This window comes from Rhincodon typus, chromosome 6, assembly GCF_021869965.1.
Source record: "Rhincodon typus isolate 14 chromosome 6, sRhiTyp1.1, whole genome shotgun sequence".
NCBI classification, from domain to species: domain Eukaryota; kingdom Metazoa; phylum Chordata; class Chondrichthyes; order Orectolobiformes; family Rhincodontidae; genus Rhincodon; species Rhincodon typus.
Window position 1 is genome coordinate 45,801,533 of NC_063337.1, and position 23,516 is coordinate 45,825,048.

Consider the following 23,516-nt stretch of genomic DNA (forward strand, 5'->3'; position numbering starts at 1 on the left):
AGGTGCTCTTTAAACATAAACTGAAAAAACTGGCATACATTGTTATGAATGTGAGCATGCATAAAATAGTTGTGTTTCAGACTGTCTTTTTAAATTTCAAGGAAAAATGCCAGAAAGGGATGTGTGACCTGTTGTTATTTCTGCCCAGTGATAAAGCGATGTGACCTGATTAACTTGGGGATGGTGCCAGGTCAAACATTGTTGAAAATCATATACCAAGTTTAACACCTGCAAACAAAAGGATGGCTGATCTGGCTTTGCCATGGATAGGCATGCAAATTCTGAGGCAGCTGTTCTTGTTTTATGCAGACTTACCGATTCACAGGAAGTCTGAAAACAAAAACTATTGACAGACAGGGAAACTGCTGCAAAAAATGCTGTTCTATGCTAGTTACCAGACAAAATGCTAGCAGAAACCTGTCTCCTTTGTGAAGAAGAGGAACCTGCAGAGCTTTAACATCCTTGAAAATTTACCACGATGAATTCAGGAGAAGCAATCATGTGAACAAACTTTGCTGCTCGAAGTTGGTTCAAAAATTCTCAGAACATCGAAGAACTGGATGTTTGATGGTCACCAGATATTACAACTTAAGAACTAGGGAGACAGTTTGGTCCGTTTTCTTTAAGGAGTGGAACTCTATGGAGTGTATGTTACATTTGATACATAACTGATATAAGTTTATCTGTCATGTTAAGACTCTACAAGAGGTTCTCTATTGCTTAGGATATTAACTGCCTACTATGTAATGTGTAATTAATGATTTAGTTTGCTTGTTATAGTACAAGTCTTAAAATTTGAAATCTTACGCAATTCTTTTAAATAGTTAACCAAGAATTTAAATCTTTTGTTTGATAAAAGTTATCAGTCTCTATAGGAATCACAAGTTAACATTTAAGATTTGTTTTCTTGCAAACCTTAGATTTTCCTGTTCCAGGAGCTGCTGGTGAAGGCATGCCATCCTGACCACTCTCCTGTTAAACAGAAACAAACAGAAGTTTTACAATTTTGAAGTTATTTGCACTGCTTACACCTAGTATTAATACACAAAATGACCATGGCAATATCAATACTACAATGCACACATTATCTTGCATCTGTAAGAAATAATTAGGAAATGCTGTAACTAGTTGAACTTCACATAAAAACCACTTTTTTTAAAATTAACCCCATAATGTAAATTTCTGCCAATAAAAACGTCATTCAGAAATAGTTACAGAATCTAATTTCTGTCCAGTGATCAGAGTTCCTATCTATGTACTGTGCCTCACCAAGAATACGTATTACAACAAAATAACAATACGTCCTACAACAAGTGAAGGACACTTAGAGTGCACAATATCAACACAATGTTAACTTAACGTTATTATAATTATGCAGTTTTTCTTTGAAGCTTTTCCTTGTTTTGTTGATGCTCTGTAACTATAAAGCTGGAAACAAATCATTTAAGCATTTCCATTTCACTGAGGTAATTCCAGGTCAATTCACATTCAAACAACCTGCTCTGAAAATTTTGCTCACACTTTGATAGCTGTAAAATTCCATAACAGAGACAATCCACAATATTCTGAAACATTTAACACTCTAATTTGATTAACCTGCTTCATTCTAAAAAAAATCAATTCACCCTATCTTCCAATGTTAAGAAATTCTTAAAAAATTTCCAAGATCCAGATCCAAACCTTCATCAAGATCTAAATAGTTCTTCCTTAGGTCATCTATGTGCCAGGTTTTGTTGAAATCCATCCATTAGATTTCTTTAGATATATTGCTAAAAGGTACATGGCAAAAAATTTACTTCCAGCCATCTTCATTGATACAGGTTCAACCACCAGTCTGGTTCATAGATGGAAGTTTGATGAGTACACTAACATTCCTCTCATTGGAAATTAAGTACTATGCAAATCGATGTATTCATGGGTCAGGAGTTCACAGTTGAGTAATATATATTTCTATATCACTTTTAAAATAGTGAGATGTCTGAAAACATGTCCTCCACGTTAGATGACTGAACTACCCTATGTGGACTTCGGATCCCTGAAATCTTGGTTTAAATGTTAATTTTGGTAAAGAGAGAATGTGCACATAATTATTTTGCAAACTGAATTTCTACTCTTGGATTTTTCAATGATTTATTCAGAAATTCCTAAAAATGGTTATGAGTTTCTGTGTGTATCAGACACCTGAATAACAATAAATAAAACTCCTCCATTTAAGAAGAGGCTCCATTTGCAATATATCCATTCTACTGCACAACATATGTTTGAAATTCATTAAGAATAATGGCAAAGGTACTGGTAGTTTTGTCCTGTTGTGAGATCCAAAAACCTTAGGAAAGCAGCTCAAAGAAGCTTTCTGATACCTTCTACTGCTGATAATCTAAACAAATTTAGATAGTTCAATTCAGCCAAAATGAATTTAAATAACATCTATTGCCTTCAGTACTGTTTTTGATTCAGTTTATTAAAGAGGCCAAACATCTCAAGGTTATAAAATGCCTTTATAAACTCTTGCAAGGATTCAAGTACAACTAACTGTGGTTTCATCTGACAGAAACAAAATCTAATTATTGCCTATACGACGTCATTAGATTAGTTAGGCAGCTCCAAAATGTACCTTGGCTTTAGGTACAAGTAAGTGCTGTTCTGCCCAGAACGTAACATAATGCAGCCGTTGAAAGATATGCTTAATTTTATAATGGAACCTATCTTAACAGATCTTTTAGATTAGAGCAGAAGTTAATAATTTAAAAGGTTTATATGAAGATATTACAGCAATTGTTTAACATATCTTTTATATTGTGTAAAAACTTCCAATTTTTGTCAACTTATCCAAAACAATAAATGACTGACTTTTCCCTGACTGACACTACCATAACTCAGTTTATTCACTTGTAAGTACTGTAGTATAAAATTCCATGCTGCATGGCAGCTCATTTAGTTACGTACATTCACCTCTATTATCCCATTTTACGAGATGTTGTTCACTCTAAATAGCTTTGACGTACTTGCAGATTCAATAAATCTTCATTCCCTGCTCCGTGAGACAAAATATTGAAGGTGGTAGAAAAGAATCTGTTGATTATCAGAACAATCCATCTTGTACACTAACGTACAGGGAAGGAAATCTACCAATCTTACCTGTTCTGACCTCTATATGACTTCAGAGCCACAGCAATGTGGTTGACTCTCAATTGCTCTTTGAAGTGACCAGCAAGCCACTCAGTTATATTAATCACTAGAGTCTCAAAGAAGAAATGAAACTGGTCGGACTACCGACCTAGGCACCGGAAACAACAATAGCAGAAACAACTTTGTTGGTACTGTGAAGTCTTCCTTACTAACCTCTGGTGACTAATGCCAAAATCAAAAGAGTGGACCTATAGACTGGTCAAACAACAACCTAAGCCAGTCATCTCCACAGAATCGTACAATATCTCAGACACCATCACCATCCCTGGACACGCCCTGCTTACAGACCGGATAGGTTCAGCAGAGGTTGCAGCACTAAGCTATACTGTTGAGAAGAGTTGCTCTAGGAGTCCTTGGCACTGACTCCCGACCCCCATGAAGTCTCACGGCATCAGGTCAAAAATGGTCAAGGACACCTCTTGCTGACTACCACATTCCAACCTCCCTTGGCTGATGACTCTTGTGCTCATCCATGTTAAGGAACACTTAGAGAAAGCACGGAGGGTGGCACAGTCAGAGATTGCACACGAGCGGGGAAGAATTGGCTCAGCAACAGCACTACTAATTGAGCTGGTGAAGTTCTAAAGGACATTGCTGCTAGACTGTGTCTGGAAATCAAGAGGGAAAATCATACTTGGCCACACCCTCATCAATCTGCCTGCTGCGGATGCAACTGTTCTTTAACAGTGACCACAGCACAGTCCTTCTCTTCGAATTGATAGTAACAAGTCCCACCTTCAAATAGTACCTCACCTGGTGTGTGGTACTAAAAGGGATAGACTTCGAACAGATCCAGCAACTCAAGATTGGCATCTATGAGCCACTGTAGACCGTCAGTAGCTGCAGAATTGTACTCCAACACAATCTGCAACCTCATGGCTCAAAATATCCCCCACTCTATCATTATGATCAAATCAGGTAATCAGCTCCGGTTCAATGGAGAGTGCAGGAGCGCTTGCCAAGAGCAGCAACAGAAATACCTAAAAATGAGGTGTCAACTTGGTGAAACTACAAAACAGGACTACTTGCGTGCCAACAGCATAAACAGCAAATGGTTCACAGTGCTAAGTGATCTCACAACCAATGGGTCAGATCTAAGCTCTGCAGTCGTGCCATAACAAGTCATGAATACGGGCGGACAATCAAACAACTCACTGGAGAGGGCGGCTCATATCACATCAAGGCATTTAAAAAAATGCTGAAGCATTCTGAACAATCTTCAACCAAAAATGCTGACTTTCTCTAGCGATCTTGAGCATCGCAGGTGTCAGTCTTCAGACAGTTGGACTCTCTGTGATATCAAGAAACTGCTGGAAGCATTGGATACTGGAAAGGTTACCGCATCCCAGCAACAATACTGAAGATTTGTGCTCCAGAACTTGCAGCATCCATAGCCAAGCTGTTCCAGTATAGGTGTAACATTGGCAACTAATCAACAATGTGGAAAATTGCCCAGGTATGTCCTGTACATAAAAAGCAGGTAAAATTCAACCCAGCCAATTACTACCCCATGAGTCTACTCTCGATCATCAGTAATGTGGTAGAAGGCATTATCAACAGTGCTACCATGAAGTGCTTTTTCAGCAAACAGCTGCTCACTGATAAAAACCGAAAGAACCGCGGATGCTGTAAATCAGGAACAAAAACAAAGTTGCTGGAAAAGCCCAGCAGGTCTGGCAGCATCTGTGAAGGAAAAAAACAAGAGTTAACGGTTCGGTCGGTGACCCAAACATTATACCTGCTCACTGATGCCCACACTCAGCTCCTGACTTCATTACAGCTTTGGTTCAAACATGAATAAAAGAGTGGAATTCTAGAGGTGGGGTGACAGTCAGGTCTTAATATCAAGGCTGTTTTTGACCAATGTGGCAGCAAGGAGCCTTAGCAATTGGGCAGGTTCTCTGCTGGTCAGAGTCATACCTGGCACAAAAAAAAGGTCATGGCTGTCAGAGGTCAGTCATCTCAGCCTTAGGATGTCTCTGCAGGAGTTCCTCAGCCCAACCATCTTCAGCTGCTTCATCAATAACCTTCCCTCCATCATAAGGTCAGAAGTGGGAATGGTTGCTGATGATTTTGCAATGTTCAGCATCATTAATGACTTCTCAGATACTAAAGCAGTCTGTATCCAAATGCAAGAAAACTTAGACCATATCTAGACTTGGACTGAAAAGTGGCAAGTAACATTCATGCCACAAATGCCAGGCAATGACCATTCCAATAAGAGACAATCTAACCACCATTCCTTGACATTCAACAGAGTTATGATGATTGAATCCCTGGTTATCAATATCCTGCAAGTTATCATTGTGAGTGCAGGGAGCTACATCAACTAGTGGTCGGGTTCCAGAAACAAATGAGACTGGGACTTGTTATGTGCAGATAAAACTGACACAAAGGCAATGTACTGAGGCTTTTATCGATCATTCAATGATGTAAAACTCTTAGATTTATCAACACTCTAGGTTCCATATCATTTTAGCGATAACAGTGGCTGAATACAAGCTTTCAGTAATGGTTTGCAATAAGTGTCAGTTCTCACATTGGCCTATGTCAATAGGCTTGTGGTAGAATCATCCTGCATCAAATCCTGGCTACTTAACAATGCCAATGACACAGCACTGATGATGCAGGCATCAATATCAGAGGAAGCTTGTAGAACACTTATTAGCAACCTGGACCTATTGGAATGTCACTTCCAGAATGCTGCCTTCACTTCAATCCAGATAGGACAGCTGTGTCAGCATCCCATATGAACCATACTACCACTGAGAAATAATATCAACTGTTTCAGTTGGAAGCAATCTGATGTCACCCTCATTAGGATCTTACCTATCGTCCTCAGCTCATGAATGCTGGCCAAAAAGTTTAAAAATGTGCGAACCCAAGAATAGGAATAACAGTCGATTCTTTCCTAAGGAAATGTCAAACGAGTGGCTACATTGAAGTGCACACTATTATGTAGGCAAAGGTAATTAGCTATGGTGCTGTGGGTCTCTCTGAACACAAGGCATCATGTAAATGTAAGTTGCTTTTTATTCTACAACGTAAATGGCAAATTATAGATCAGATCACAGTAAGCACCAATAATAATGTGAAATATTACCAGTAGTACAAGATTTATACTACAGGATCACCAAAGTTCCAGAGCTGTGGAAATCATTGTTTATATTTCAGAAACACGTTCAACAATGCAAAATAAATGCTTATATGTAACGTCTTAGATGCAGTGTTTTCTGAATGGCCTAGGAAATATGAATTGAACAGGAAGTGAAAGACAGTCTGAACTGTAGACGTGTATCCCATGGATAATTTCACCTTCTGGTTTGGTTTGTTTTCGGAGGTACAACTATCTTGACAAATACCAGCAGAAACCACCTCGGATGCTACAAAAGACAGTGACACCATCCTATTTATTACAGTATTCGATTACTGATCCCAAATGACATATCTGGTAGCGTGCATCGACCAGGATTCGCTTGGCAAATATCCGGCTTAGTGCCGGTGCAGTGAATAAATAAAAATAAATATCTACTAGCAGTTACTTTGAAATGTCTGTTACTCTGCAGTTTTGGCAACTAGACTTAAATGTCGATGATAAAGTAGCTCCTGTGGGAGGTTTTGCCGCAGACCGGCAAATCATTGGATTAGTTTCTCAGTTTCTCCTCACCCATAGCCCTCACTGGGTCATCATTTATGGAAGAATTGAATGATTGATTTTCCACCGCTCTCGATTACTGTCACCCCAAAACCATCGACACTGGCTAACTCCTCGCTTCCCCTCACCTCCATGCTCGCGGTGCTCCAACCTTCTCCTCCTCCTCCTCACCGTAAACAAATAAACTGCGTTAAAGCAAGCCTAGGAGCGAAAGCCACCTCCGGCCCACCCCCGCCCGCTCTCGCGACCACCCTCTTCCGGCTGACGTGCACAGCCGGAAGTGAGAGTTCCCATGGTAACGAGGCCTGTTCTCTGTGCGTGGGGATGGAGGGGTAGGAGCGATCGAACAACACCTTATTACGCGGCACGAATGACATGGTGGCGTTGTCATCCCGTGTTCACAGTCTCCGACAGAGGGGGCTCAATGAACTGATCCCTCCTGGACACGCTCGCATTGCAAGGTTCACGCACAACCGCACATGATGCTGAACTCGTATAGCTCATCGTCAGTTACTGTCTAACCTCTGGCGTGGGTTTTGTTTTAAATCAACCTGTTCAGAAATGTTATTACACAGCCCGGAACAGGTAGGACTTGAACCCAGGCCTTCTAACTGGACAGTTTCAGGCCATGGCGTATAGTATTGATATTCCACTTTTCGAGCAGGAGAATTTCTATTTTTTTTCCTGTGTAGCCTAATCATGGTTGATACATAGAGATATACAGCGCAAAAATACACACTTTGGTTCAACTCGTCCACGCCAACCAGACAACCTAAACTGATCTAGTTCCATTCGCCAGCATTTGGCCCATATCCCTTTAAACCTTTCCTATTCATATACCCATCCGATGCCTTTTAAATGTTGTACCCACCGCCTCTGACAGCTCATTCCATTACCACGCACCAACTGCGCGTGAAAAAGTGCCTCAAGTCCCTTTAAATCTTTCCCCTCACACCTTAAACCTATGCCCTTTAATTTTGGACTCTCCTATCCTGGGATAAAGACCTTAAGTCGAATTGAAATTTATTATTGCTGGAAAAAAGGCACATTTTGTCAAAACTTTTCGTCCTGCCCTTATCAGGACAATTTGCAAGAATACCAATTCTAGGGCAAAACCAACATTATACTTCATGAGAGGACAGTACTGATTGGTTAGCAAAGTGACTCTGATTGATAGAGGCATTACCATGAAGTTGTGCCCATAAAGTTGATTTGACAGTTAACTGCCAGATTTTGTTAAGCCAAAAAGGTTAACTCTGATAGCCCTCAGAAATGGATCAGGTTAATTCATAAGACCCTACAGTGTTGGAGGTAGTATATTGGCATGGGTAGAGAATTAGCTCTTGGACAGGAAACAGTGAGTGGGGATAAGTGGTTACTTTTTGGCAACTCGTGACCAGTGCAGTTTCACAGGGATCAGGGCTGGGACTGCAACTGTTCACAATATATATTAATGATTTGGAGGAACGAAATTAATGTACTGCAGCGAATTTTGTAGACGATAAAAAAAGGTGATAATACAAGCGGTGAGAGGGATACGAACAAGTTATAGAGTTATTGATAGATTAAATAAATGAGCAAAAAGTTGCCAAATGTGGGAAAATGTGAAATTGTTCATTTTGGAAGGGAGAACAAAAGAACAGAATAGTATTTAAGCAGAGAAAGCTATAACAGAGGATATTTGGAGGTAATTGTGCATGAAACACAGAAAGCTAGCATACAGGTATAGTGGGTAATCAGGAAGGCTAATGTAATGTTGGCCATTTCAAGGGGATTGGAATATTAAAATGGGAAAGTCTTACAGCAACTGTACAAGGTGCTGGTGAGACCACATCTGGAGTATTACAAGCAGTTTTGGTTCCCTTATTTAAGGAAAGCTATGATTTCAGTGGAGGCACTCAGAGCAGGTTCACTAAGATGATCCCTGATATGGAGGGATTGTCTCATGAGCAAAGGCTAAACAAATTGGAACTCAATTCATTGTAGTTTAGAGGAATGAGAGGTGATCTCATTGAAGCAGAGGATTCTTAAGGGGCTTGGTAAATTCTGAGAGGATGTTTCTCATTATTGGAGAGTCTAGGGCTAGATGGCATAGTCTCATAGTAACGGGGCACCAATTTAAGACTGAGATGAGTAAGAATTTCTTCTTTCTGCTAAGAACATGTGTCGGCTGATCAGTTCCTTGAACCTGCTCTGCCATTGAAAGGATCACGGCTGACCTGATATTTGTCATGTCCACGTTCCTGTCCTTTCCCCACCCGTTGATTCCCATATTGATCAAGGATCTATCAATTGCTGCCTTATATGTACAAAAGGACTCTTCTGCACAGCTCTCTGTGGCATGGAGTTCCAAAGAAACTTGTCTTAGAAATGGCAGTTACTTATTTTATTGAGTGTAGTGCATTCACATGTTCTTTCTGCTTGCAAAGAATAGGGACCTGTAGTTCCAGCACAAGCAAGTGTGTCACACTGTGAGCCTGACCAACAATCCTAAGTTGATTGTCAACATAATTCTTTGCACACTTGAGATTATTCAACAGTTATTGTGCAACTTGGCAGAACTGGCAGAACTTGCCTAATAGCATGTCATAAGTCTCCCTTCCATAGGTATGCCACATAAAACATGTACAGTTAAGAAGACATGCAGATTTATGAGAAACTTTGCACCATCCAAAAACAAGTGACTATTTTGACCCAGTATGAACATCCTGTACGTGGACTTCAGAAATGAACAAGTATGTTATGTAAGGGGCGGATACTTGTCAACCACCAAAGCAGAATAAAGTTTGCAAAGTTGTGTATTTGTAAATAGAACACGTTGGTCCTATTTCACGTGTCAAGCTAATTCAGAGGTTTATGTAAATTTAATTTAATTCAAGACTCCTCAGATACTAAAGCAATCCATAAGCAAATGCACCATGACCTGGAAAATATTTCAGGCTTGGTTTGAAAAGTGGCAAATAACATTCATGCCACACAAATGCCAGGCAATGACCATGTCCAGTAAGAGACGATGTAACCATCACCCCTTGACATTCAATGGTGTTACCATCACTGAATCCTCCACTATCAAAATCCTGGGGGTTACCATTGGCCATAAATAAAACTGCATGAGACATATAAATACATTGGCTACAAAAGCAAGTCAGAGGCTAGGAATCCTGCACTGAGTAATTTACCGCCTGACTCCCAAAGCCTGAACACCATCTACACAGCGCAAGTCAGGAGTGTGATGGAAAACTCCCTACTTACCTGGATGAGTGCAGCTCCAACAACATGAGAAGCTTGACCACATCCAGGACAAAGCAGCCCGCTTGATTGTCACCACAACCACAAATGTCCACTCCTTCCACCACTGACGGTCAGCAGTGCCAGTGTGTGCTATGTACAAGATGCACTGCAGAAATTCACCAAAGATCCTTGGATAAAACTGTCCAAACCCATGACCGCTACCATCTAAAAGGACAAGGTCAATAGATACATTGGAAAACCACCATTTGCAAGTTCCCCTCCAAGTCACTCACCATCCTCACTTGGTTGCTTCAGTTGTTGCTGGGTCAAAAATCCAGGAATTCCCTCTCTAATAGCATTGTTGGTCTATCTACAACACATGCATGACAACTGTTCAAGAAAGCAGCTTGCCACCACTTTCTTAAGGCCAACTAGGGATGGGCCATAAATGCTGGCCAAGCCAACATACCCACATCCCGTGAGTGAATAATTTAAAAGAAAAATTGGCTTTCAATTTTCCCTGTATTTAGACAGAAACAAACATAAGAGATCACAGGCTTCCCACTCAGAGATGTGATGTCACAATCATAGAATCCCTACAGTGTGGAAACTGGCCCTTTGGCCCAACAAGTCCACATTGATCCTTGGAGCATCCCACCCAGACGCATCCTCCTGTAACCCACCTAATCTACACATCCCTGAACACTACGGGAAATTTAGCATAGCCAATCCACCTAGCCTGTATATCTTTGGACTGTGAGAGGAAACCGCAGCAAACCCATGGAGAATGTGCAAACTCCACACAGACAGTTGCCCAAGGCTGGAATTGAACCCAGGTCCCTGGTGCTGTGAGGCTGCAGTGCTAACCACTGAGCCGCCCTCTCCTGTAAAATCTACACAAAGTCATGGAAAATGCTATTCACACAACTCTACTACCAGTACCATTCAGAATTCCAAGTGCAACTAAATCTCTGTTAAATTATTGGAATGCAGAAAATAGAAAGGAACTTACTACAAGAATATTTCTGACACTTTACTGTATTCTGAGGTGGCAAAAGAGCCCACACCCCTTCCACATTGTGTAAATTGAATAATACTACAATTAAGTAGCTTTTGCTTGAGCGTTTTCTTGCTTGATTGATGTTCAAATGATTTGGATGCGATATTACTAATTGTAATATTTCTGACTTGCAGATGAGGCAAAAGTAAGTGAGAATATGTTGTGAGGAAGCTGTAAAGCGGGTTCAGGAGGATCTGGACAGAGGAAAGGAACATAGTGGATGGAATATAATGTTGAAAAAGTGAGGTTATCTACTTTGGTAGGAGAAACAGAATTGTAGAGTATTTCTTAAATGGTGAAAGGTTGGGTGGAATCTGTAGATATACAAGAAAAAAATGTCTTTGTTAATAAGTGACTGAAATATATCATGCAGGCACAGCAAGGTAATTGGAAGGTGAATGGGATGTTACCCGTTGTTACAGGAGGATTTGCATACCCAAGTAATGAAGTCTTGATTCAATTGTATAGAAGGTTAGTGGGACCACACATGGAATACTGTGTGCAGTTAGGTCTCCTTATCTCAAGAAAAGTATTATTGGCATAGAGAGAGTGCAACATAGGTTCACCAGATTTCTTTCTACGATTTTGGGATTTGAACAATGAGAGGTCATCTCATTGAAATCTACAAAGTACTTAAGAGGCTGAACAGGGTCAATGCAAGTAAAACAGTTCCTCGGTTGGGGAGTCTGAAAATAAAGGAACTGCCGTTCCAGACCAAGATGAAGATAAATGTTTTCACTCAGAGGCTTGTGAATCTTGAAAGCTATGCACCCAAGAGGATTTGTAGAAGCTCAGTCTTTCAGTTTATTTAAAGTACAGACTGGTAGATTTATGATTACTAATGGTGTCAAGGGTTATGGGGATGATGTGGGAAAAAGGCATTGACATGTTTGATCAGTGATAACCATTTTAAATGGTGGAGCAGGCTGACTGGCCTGCTCCTGTTCATATCCATATGCTGCTTTAAATATTCCATATTCTTTGAAACTCTATAAATCTCATTCCTCATAGCAGATAGCTCCTGGAAGAGTTGAGGCCAGAAAAAATCTCTGCTGCTTCACACCCCCATTCTGAACAGCAGCCTTTGGACCCTACAGAGAATCCCTGAGATGTCCATCCCATGATGGACAGTATAGTGATTATAATGAGGTTAGCCAGGTGGACCCATTGAATGTGAGTTCCCTGACTGGGGCTGCTAATCAGGTCCAATCAGGGAGGTATGGCTAACAGATATAAACAGGCGTGTCAGGCATCCTGTTCACTCTGAGACCTGGCTCTTGAGGAAGCTGGAACAGTGTCAAGGACTCTCCATATATAAAAGTGATTGAGTGACGGGATACTGGCTTCTGTAGAGTTATTTCTGTAGGGATGAGAGAAAAGCATGCTCCTGAAGAAATTCACTTGCAACAGTTGTCTTTGAATTTGGCTAAGCATTTTTGGCGTTATGCCGTTATTTGGCAAGCTTTACTTGTTCGATCCTGCCACCAAAGACTGAGCCCAGTATGTGGAAAGAATGTGTTTTTTTTTCCAGGCAAATGACATTGGGGCAGATGAAAAACAACGGGTAATTCTCCTGACAGTTTGTGGATCTGCAGCTTTCTCAGTTATTAGGAGCTTACCTTTTCTGAGGCACAAGATACGAAAACATTGCAAGAGTTGATGGATTCAGTTAAGGAATATTATAATCCCATGTATCCTCTAATTCTGCGACACTATCAGTTTTACTTGGCAATTCAAGAACCAGCGGAATCCGTATCGGGAGTTTTACTGCCGTTAAGATGACTAGCAGAGGTATGTGACTTTGGTTTAACTCCTAATGAGATTCTGAAAGAACGTTTGGTATCTGTAACCATGCAAAAGCACTTACTTCAAATAGGCACTACAACTGGCTTTATTATTGGAAAAAATGGCAAGTGGAACATTTGAGTTACGGGATATTCCGATTGAAGTGGACTCCCTTGCCAGTCCAGTTGAGCTGGGGTAACACCACTTGAGTCAAGGCAATTGCATTGCGTCACTCAGGACATATCCTGAGCAGAGGAACTTGAGGTCAACTACCACAAAAAAACCCAAAACAAAGGCAAGCCTCTGCCAAATGGATAAAATTTTCTCCACGATCTGGACCAGCAAGCCATTGCAGTTACTGCCAGTATGCGGACTCAAGACAGCAAAGGAGTCCCATTAGATCTAAATCGAGTAAGAGAACTCATAGGCTGGTATCCGGGGGAGTGCACATCCAGGAAAGTCCACCTACATCTGGTATGGAACAGTTAAATTGCTTAGCAAGATCCAAATCAGTACCAATCAAAATAAATGCCTAGTTAAATGTTCACTTGGTTCTAATGGAGGTGAATACCACCACAGCCGTTTCAGTGATCACAAGAATCAGTCTTTAACAAAATTCACTCTGGACTCCAAACCTTAAATATACGCAAGACCTTGGCTAGACTGAGAACCTATAACGGGGAACCTTTACAGATTAAGTGTACAACTTCGGTTCCGGTCTCTTATGAGAAGGAGTTGGTTCAGTTACCATTGTTTGCAGTAAGACGCTAGGGCCTAAGCTTGATGGGGCGAAATTGGTTGAGAAAGATTCACCTAGATTGGCTCAACATTTTTCGAGTGGAGTGAATGAAATCCTATTTAAATACCCAGACCTTTCTCAGGGTGGTCTAGGTACTATTAAAGGAGCCAAGGCCACCTTACATGTTGACCAGGAAACCATTCCCGATTCTGCAAGGTCCGCCCAGTGCCATTTGCCCTACCAGTAAAAGTAGAGGCACAAATCAGATGGCTGGAAAACGAAGGAATCATCAAACCAGTCCAGTTTCTGGAAAGGGCAGCACCAGTTGTACCAATTGTGAAGTCTGATGGGTCAGTTCGCATTTGTGTGAATTTTAAACAAACAGTAAACCGCTTTTTTCAGCTGGACTAATACCCAACCACTTGCATACAGGATTTATACGCAAACCTGGTGCAGGACTATCCTTCATGAAGATGTACATGAGCCATGCGTACTTGCAATTGAGGTTAAATCAGGATTCCCAGAAGTATGCTACAAAGAATACCCATAACAGTTTGTACTAATATATCAGACTGCCATTTGAGGTATCATCAGACTGTGCAATTTTGATGATGGAGAACATTTTACAAAGTCTACCTCAGGTCGCCATTTATCAGGATGATGTGTTAATAGCAGGGAAGACCAATAAGGAGCACTTAGAGAACATGAACATAGTCCTTAGGGGCTTTTCCCAGGTGGGCGTATTCCTTAGATAGGAAAAATGTGACCGACTTGGGCTGCAGAGTTGACAAGATCAGGTTACACCTGTTTAAGATAAAGTGAGGACCATCAAAGGCACCCTGGCTCCCACATCTGTACTGGAGCTTAGGTCTTTCTTTAGGCTGGTGAATTATTATGGAAAGTTCAATCATAACGTGGCCTCCATCTTGTAACTTTTGCATTAACTGCTCAAAAAGGGGCCAGGCTTGGAAATGCTCACGTAGCCAAGCCATAGTTTTCAGGGAATTGAAGAAACAGCTATTATCCTCCAAGGTGTTGGCACATTATGCACTCAAGCGAGATCTGGTATTGACATGCGATGCCTCCTCGTACGGTATTGGGATAGTATTAGCTCATTGCTAGCCCAACGGAGAGGAATGCCCAATAGTGTCTGCATCCAGGATTTTGGCTAATGCAGAATGTAAATATGCCCAGGTAGAGAAGCAAGGATTGGCGGTGATATGTGGGTCAGGAAGTTCAACCAATATGTAAATTTGTAATAATAACTGGCCACAAACCCCTGCTAGGCCTGCTTAAAGGGGAGAAGGCAGTGCCGTACATAGCTTCAGGCCAAATTCAGCGGTGGGCTCTAATACAAAGTGCACATAGTTACAAAAAGGAACACCATCCGGGAGGCCAAGTAGCAAATACGAATGCATTGAGCAGCCTCTCGTTGACAGATACACCATCGGTGGTACAGTCACTGAAAGAGTCCGGAATGGTTTTAAAGTTTCTAGACACACTTCCAGTCACAGCTGACAATATCAGACTTTGGACACAAAAAGATCCAGTCCTGGCAAAACTGTAAAAGCTGTTGGTGATGGGGGAAAACCAAAGGGCTGTCACAAGCAGAACTGAAACCTTTTTGGATCCGGAGAGACCAGATCACAATAGAGGACGGCATATTATTATGGAGACCGAGAGTGATTATCTTGAGCAAAGGTCGCCACCAGATACTGGCTGAACACTAACAGGGTCATCCAGGGATTTCCAAAATGAAGATGTTGGTGAGAAGTTATGCCTGGTGGCCAGGATTGGATGCAGGCATAGCTGCATTAGTGGGGCAGTGCCCAGAGTGCCAATAAGAACAAAAATTACCAGCAGCACCTCCCCACATTTCGTGGGAATGGCTGGGTAAGCCCTGGACTCAACTACATGTTGACTATGCAGGTCCTTTCATGGGCTCAATGTTCTTAGTCATTGTGGATGCCCATTGAAAGTGGCTGGTTGTGCATAGAGTTTATTCATCAACCAAAGGGATGACAATAGAAAAGCTGTACGCATCTGTTGCAACACATGGAAGTGTTGGTCACGAAATATGGGCCATCATTTACCAGCAAGGAATTTGAGTATTTCTTAAAGTTGAATGGTATTTACCATACAAGGACAGCTGCATACCACCCGTCATCCAATGGTCTGGCAGAGACAGCAGTCCAAACTTTGAAGACAGACTTAAAGAAACAGCTTCACTAGATACCAAACTGTCCCCGTTCCTATTTGATTACAGGACCACCCCTCATTGAACTACTTGGGATAGCTCCAGTGAAGTTGCTAATGGGGAGAAGACTCCTGGTTAAATCTGATCTTCCCAGAGGTGGGGGGAGGGTGAAACAACAGCAGAAACGCCAGTGCCAGACACAAGACTCCACTATGCAAGAAAAACAATTTACTTCAGGGACAAAGTTTGGCATAAGACTCGCGGGAATGGTCCTGCATGGGTAAGAGGCATGGTCAACATAAGGTCAGGTCCAGTGACGTATAAAGTTCAGGTAGATGCGACGGTCCTATGGACCAATTGAAAGCTGCAAACACGCAAACAGTGTGGGAGCAAAATTTGCCCAGCTCCTTGACAGCCTGTCCAACTGTTCCGGGACCTGTGGGTTCTTTCTCTCTGTCAAGCATTGAAGATACCTCAGAATTGGAGATGGACACAGTGGTTGTCGCTGCCTCAACACCTTTGCTGCCTGAAGAAGAGAATTAATTTCTTCTGAGATGCTCTGGCCACAAGAGGTGAGCTACTTTATGTTATGCACCATCCACTATCAGAGGCAGAGTTGGAGGAACCTGACCCAAAAAATGCCTCATGAGGAGCTGCAAAAAAAAAGAACCACCCTATGTTCTCGGTCTTGGAAGGGGAGAGATATAGTGATTGTAACGAGGTCAGCCAGGTAGACCTCATAGAATATGAGTTCCCTGATTAGGGCTGTTAATCTGGTCTAATCAGGGAACCCTGGCTGCCAGTTACAAACAGGAGTGTCAGACATCCTGTTCACTCTAAGAGCTGGCTCTGAGGAAGCTGGATCAGTGTCGAGGACGCCACGAATAAATAAAGGGTGATTTGGTGACAAGATACCAGCCTCTGGAGTTATTTCAGACAGTAACTAAACATCATGATGATACTCCAAATTAGCTGTTAGCAAGAAGATGGGAGCTGGGTTAATGCAATTAAACTTGTCATCTATTCACTTCAATAATAGTCTCTGTATATATTGTACTGTGTGCAAAAGAATTGGATAGGGCACCTTACTTCATTCATTCATGGTACTCTATGTAGCAACTTAAAATCTCTATTGCAGTTGATGGAAGTCAAGGGACTCGTTTAGTTTCGATTTATTGACAAAGAGAACTGGCGTTTCCAAAGCAGATTTCAAATTTAAGTCAGTTTTACAAACTGTCATTTGTAATGGAATCCAAAACTATTTGACTTGCAAATCTTATTAAACTGTTGACATTTAAGTTTATTTTGATACGATTTGGGAAAAATGTTTCAGAAAGTATTTTGTCCATGTGTCACATTGACATACCGTGAAATCCAATGTGAGAGATTGGTGAATAAGACAAATGCTTGATACGCATTCAGAGAACTAGTGCTGCTTCATTTCTTGTATAAATTACCTGTCTGTCAAATTGACAGTGAACTTCAGGGCTTCTATTTTTGACTTTTGTTGAAAGCTGCCTTTCCTTGATAATGTATTGAAATTTAAATAGGCTTCTTTAGAAAAATAGGTGTTGCATATCTGGGGTCACAGCAGAAGATCACAAAGAAAGCTGGAATTGCCAAAAAGAATGCAAAAGGGCTGATGGACAGAAGTCCAGCTTCAGTTTGAAGGTAGAAAATGAGCTGCTTCCACAAGTGTAGTAACATCCTAGTTGCACCATCCCATTTCCTCTATTCCAATCTCATTAGTGATAAAGTCTCTGTCTGATGCTTTCTCACATATCATTGCTTTTGTCAATCATTGTGTAATTTCACCTGACACCGAGCCTGTATACTCACTTACTTCTTTATAAAATTAAACATTCATGCATAAATCCGTTATGGCTTGATTTTCTGAGCATTGGCTTCCAGCTATGCTGATTAATTAAATCTATAACTACTTCGTACTGTCCAAGAAACTACAAGGGCAAAATTAATTGAGAGTTTTAAAGAAGCATTTGCTGGTGAAATAACGGCTTTAAAGAATATAGAAAACAAGCAATTATGGAGCAAATGGGATTTCCAGGTTATCTGAAAAAGGTAATTTGTTTGTTTGCCATTCTGCTGTCTCCATGTGAGTGCCATCCTTAGTGATGGGGAGATCAGCACATGAGTGCTAGGGACAAGACTGAAGTTTTGCCACCATCTTCAGCCAGAAGTACCAAGTGGATGATCCATCTTACCTTTGTCCTAAGGTTCCTTTCTTTATAGATGCAATTCTTTGTCTAATCTAATTCAATTAACATGAATTAAAAAAACCTTGTGTCCATTGGATACAGAAAAAGCTATGGATCTCAACAACATTCCAGTTAAAATGCTGAAGACCCAGAGTCATAGAATCATAGAGCTGTACAACATGGAAACAGGCCCTTCGGTGTGACTCATCCATGCCGACCACATATCCTAAATTAATCTAGTCCCATTTGCCAGCATTTGGCCCGTATCCCTCTAAACCCTTCCTATTCAAATACCCATCCCTTTTAAATGTTGAAATTGTACCAGCTCCAAAATTGCCTCTGGCAGCTCATTCCATACAGGCACCACCCTCTGCATGAAAAAGTTGCCCCTAAGGTCCCTTTTAAATCTTTCTGCTCTCACCTTAAATCTGTGCTCTCTAGTTTTAGACTCCCCCACTCCAGGGAAAAGACCTATTTACCCTATCCATACCCCTCATGATTTTAGAAATCTCTATAGTGACACCCCTCAGCCTCCGACGCTCCAGGGAGAAAAAAAACCCAGCCTATTCAGCCTCCTCCCTATAGCATAAACCTTCAACTCTGGCAACATCCTTGTAAATCTTTTCTGAACCCTTTCAAGTTACACAACATCCTTCCTATAGCAGGGAGACCAGAATTGCATGCAGTATTCCAAAAGTGGCCTAACCAATGTCCTGTACAACTGCCACTTGACCTCCCAACTCCTATAATCAATGCACTGACCAACAAAGGCAAGCATACCGAGTGCCTTTTTCACCATCCTGACTACCTGTGACTCCACTTTCAAGGAACTATGAGCCTGCACTCCAAGATCTCTTTGTTCACCAATGCTCCCCAGGACCTTACCATTAAGTGTATAAGTCCTGCTCTGATTTACCTTTCCAAAATGCAACACCTCACGTTTATCTAAATTAAACTCCTTCTGCCACTCCTCGGCCCATTGTCACATCTGATTAAGATCCCGTTCTACCTTGAGGTAACCTTCTTCGCTGTCCACTACACTTCCAGTTATTATCCAAAACTATCTGCACTTCTAGCAAAACTGCTCCAGTATAGCCACAACACTAACATTTAACTGATAATGTGGAAAATTGTTCACAAAAAACAGGAAAATCCAACTAATTGCCACCTCATCAATCTAACCTCTATTATCAATAAAGTGATGGAAGGTGACATCAACAGTACTCTTACGCAGGCAATTGTTCACCAATTATCTACTCACCAATGCCTAATTTGGAGTTTGACTGTACCATTTTGCACCAGACCTCATTACAGCCTTGGTCCAAACTTGAAGAAAAGAGTTGAACTCCAGAGGCAAGCTGAGAATGAGAAATTAAGGCAATGTTTGACAATGTAGCATCCAGCCCCATGAGTAGAGTTTTTAATGGACCAGACCAACCCTCCATTAAAATCTATCAAGGAGATAGCTTAGACCCTAACTATCTTATATAAAGGCAAATGTAAGGTGCTATGTTCCAGATGTAATTCAATTGGTTACTCTTCTTGGCTTTAAGCAAAACATACCTTATTCTTCCCCTACAGTTAAAATACAAACAAAACAAGAATTAGTACAACTTTAACTCTTTTGGAAAACTTAATAGAATAATAGATTATTTAACGATTAAACAGCAACTGTTCCAATATAGTAACATTCCATAAACACCCTTGACAAAGGCAAATTCAGTACAATAGATTATCTCACATGCGATTCTGGCAAAGAGAGAAAATCCAAGTTTTTTAGCTGGAGCAGAGAGATGAATAACAGCTTTCTCAGCCAACATCAAAACCTCAGCAACTGCTGAAAGCTAAACTAAAACCCTGATTCTGTAGGAGCCTGAGTCCATCCATTCATGCTGCTTCTATTGTTCTAACTTTACAAAAAAAAACCCAAGCCTCACAAGCTGTTTAATTTATTGTCTTTGAATAGAAAGCTCGATATCTCTGTCTTGAAACCTCTCTGCAAAAAAAACCAAAACAGAATACATCTCTTAAAGCCATGGAATTGTTACTAGTTGAAGACGAGAGAAATAGGTTCTGTTTGATGGAAGCCAAAAATCATCCCGTGGACATTGTTGCAGGAGTTTCTCAGAGCAGCATTCAGGACATTATCTTAGCTGCTTCAACAATGACATTTCATCCATCATAAGATCAGAACTAACAATGATGATTACATCATGTTCAATTTCATTTTGTCAGTTTTATGTTACAGTTTAAACTCAAACCCCAAAAATTATTTCATCATTTGAGACTTTCAACAATAAAGCAACAGAGATAATCTGGTGTAGTAAGTGAGGAAACTTTACTTGCATTGTAAATAACACTTATCAAAGCAAAACAGTGAGTTTACGGGCATACTGCAGCTCTTGCTTTACAGTTCAGTTTTGAGCATTGGGCTGCCACTCAGTCTTTGTTCTCCCACCAACACTTCTGGAGTCTTCTACTTCCAACTGGACATCAGGCTCTATTATCTTCACACTTGATGTGTGCTTTGGTCACTGAAAGCTGTAGCTTTATTTCCATATGTCCAGAAGTGCTCTTACACAGGACTGAACATTTTGTTCCCACAATAATCAAATCACCCGTGGTGTTTTTCCATCTATTAATCATGAAGCTGCAGATTATTCACTGTCCAAACCTCAATCCACAGTATGATCAATAATATCATTGCATTCTGATTGGCTTCAGTGAACAAGATTCATTCCTAATTGGTATACTTGATCTATTTCTAATTGGCTTCCAAACGTGATAGACATTCACTGGAATAAATTCTCCAGAGTGTGCTGGAGAATCCAAGCAGGTCTGGTAACATCTGTAGAGAGAGAAATAAAGAGTTAATGTTTCAAGTCTAGTATCTTCAGAGTAATGGCATTTATTCTAATGACAGAGGGGAAGGAGGAACAAGTGGACAAATAGTGAACATGCACAGAGTAAAAGACAAAGGCAGTACTAATGCTGATGGAGTGATAGAAACGATTATTATCACTGCCTTTTGCTCTGGACACACTCACCATTTCTTCCACTTGCTCCTCCTCCCCCTCTGTCAGTGCCATAAAAAATCATAATTTTCCAGTTCCTTTAAGTTCTGAAGAAGACTTAGAATGTTAACTATTTCTTTCTCCACAGGTGGTGATTTTCTCCAGAAATTTCTGTCTTATTTCAGATTTCCAGCATGTACAGTATTTTATTTGTATTTGAGAGATTGACTGGTGTCACCTCCCAGTATCTCCTGACTTGTTCCTTAAGGTGTCAAAAATCCATTGGCCCATCCTCTTCATTCTGATTTGTGGTGGTACAGTGGTTAGCACTGCTGCCTCACAGCACCAGGGACCCGAGTTTGATTCCACCCTCAGAGGTTGGTTTCACATGTAAGCTTGAGCTTGAATGATATAAAGAGGACAAAGTGTGAGAAGCTGTATTTCACTTTTCAGGCATTTTGGTAAGGCACTTTAGTTTTCAACTGGTGTTATGGTGGCTCTGTGGTTAGCACTGTTGCCTCACAGCACCAGGGCCCCAGGTTCAACTCCACCCTCAGGCGACTGTCTGTGTGGAGTTTGCAATTCTCCCCATGTCTGTGCGGGTTTCCTCCGGGTGCTCCAGTTTCCTCTCTCAGTCCAAAGATGTGCATGTTAGGTGGATTGGTCATGCTAAATTGCGTAAAGTGTTCAGGGATGTGTGGATTAGGTGGGTTATAGGGATGGGTCTGAGTGGGATGTTCTGAGGGTTGGTGTGGACTTGATGGGCTGAAGGGCCTGTTTCCACACTGTAGGGATTCTATGATTTATTAATTCTACTTTTTTGACTCCTTACTATGATACGACATTCATTTAGGATAGCGATGTATGCTTTTAGGCCTCTATGCTTGACACTCTTGAGCTCAGCATCTCAATGTTTGCTTAATTGGTGCAAGTTTCTCATTCAAACGGACCATTTGCATTTCAGGGCTATTTGTTAGGTGATTTTTAAGTTGATGGTTGTGAATACCTGGAATGGGTTTCTTATTGATTTTTAAAGACAAAGGTTATGTTGGAAAAGATTGTTAATAACTTATAAAATTATATAAAATCAATGCAGAAAACAGCAATATACAGAGCGTGTATAAAGGGTGAAATAGTGAGATATCATCATACATTCTGTCAGCACATACTCCTGAGTAATACATTTTGAAACATTATGCAATTAAAAACTTAAACACATATCTTTCCAAGAGTTAACTCTAATTTAAAAATTAAGTTCAGTCAAATCTAATTGCTACTCTCCTATTACAAATCAAAGCAAAACCAGTGCAGCGCACAGTATTACTATGATTTTCTTCCCCCAGTAACTCAATTTGTGCTTTCTCTGTTGCCTGAAATGACTTAATGAGCTGAGAGGGTGTTAACTTAACCTCACTCAACATTGAAGGTTGCACATCCTTGTAATTCGCTTTCGTGAAATGGAAGTACGCTAAGCCAGGGTCCTTTGTATTTGTCCTTTAATTTTGAAGGTAACATCAGTGTGTTACCTTCATTCTGTTCAAAATCTCATGGTGCATTCTTTTGTTAAGTAAGGCTAAGCAGAGTCACATGATATTTGAGTACTAAAATCTAGATTGATTACAGTCAAACAGAATAATACAATATATTAATCAATGAATGCACTTTGATTGGATAATTTTAAGTAAACTAAATTAGTCATGAAATGTTCGTTTCTCTGCTCGATGTTTCCGTGCTGTATGACTTGATGACCCTATCTGCAAATAGCAACACTTCAGATATTGAAGCAATCTGAAGGTTCCTGCAAGATATTGGGTTTGCAACTGGCAAATAATATTTGTGCCACACAAGTAGTAAGCAATACATGCCTACACGACGAGATATTGCAACCACCCTCTCGATGCTCAACAATACCATCAGTGAATCCCCCACCATCAACATACTAACTGTAAGAGCAGATCAGAGACTGGGTAAACTGTTGCAATTAACTCATTATGTACTAAACAAGTGGGAGCTGCACTGTTGGGACAGCCATCACCTGAAACTCGTTCTGCCCAAGGCGTGTACCTAGCCTGTAGGAAAGCTTAGAACTAAATACTCAGGTGAAAGATCGAGTTTGGGAACATGTGGAAAGTAGAGAAGACAAGGCAATTGGGCAATGTAACAACAAGGGAAACAATCAGTCCATGCCAGGAAGGGACGGAATGCACCCAGGGATAAGAGTAGAGGTTACAAAAATAGTGAAAAGACAGAACTAAATGTTTTGTATCTTAATGCATGTAGCATTCATAAGAAAACAGATAAATTGACATTACAAATAGAAATAAATATTTATGATCTGATATCCATTACAAAAGCATGTCTGCAAGATGACAAAGTTTAGGCCATGAATATTTTCAGGTCCATGACATTTAGGAAGGACTGGGAGATAGG

General features: G+C 40.8%; 1 protein-coding gene and 1 long non-coding RNA gene across 5 annotated transcripts in view; one reads left to right on the forward strand and one right to left on the reverse strand.

Annotated features, from left to right (window-relative positions):
* Positions 1 to 7,090, reverse strand: part of LOC109920593 (GRIP and coiled-coil domain-containing protein 2) — a 59,809-nt gene extending 52,719 nt beyond the window's left edge. For both annotated transcript variants that reach the window (XM_048597722.1, XM_048597723.1), the window contains exons 1-2: positions 6,973 to 7,090; positions 916 to 972 (exon numbers count right to left, since the gene is read on the reverse strand). In XM_048597722.1, the coding sequence (XP_048453679.1) occupies positions 916 to 972; positions 6,973 to 6,978 (63 nt within the window). In that variant the 5' untranslated portion in view covers positions 6,979 to 7,090. The remainder of the gene's footprint in view (positions 1 to 915; positions 973 to 6,972) is intronic.
* The window catches only part of LOC125483281, a 107,157-nt gene continuing 90,692 nt past the window's right edge, over positions 7,052 to 23,516 (forward strand). Inside the window, exon 1 of one of the 3 annotated variants that reach the window (XR_007262235.1) lies at positions 7,052 to 7,429. This is a non-coding gene — a long non-coding RNA (uncharacterized LOC125483281). The remainder of the gene's footprint in view (positions 7,430 to 23,516) is intronic. The other 2 variants (XR_007262234.1, XR_007262236.1) reach the window with 2 other exon arrangements.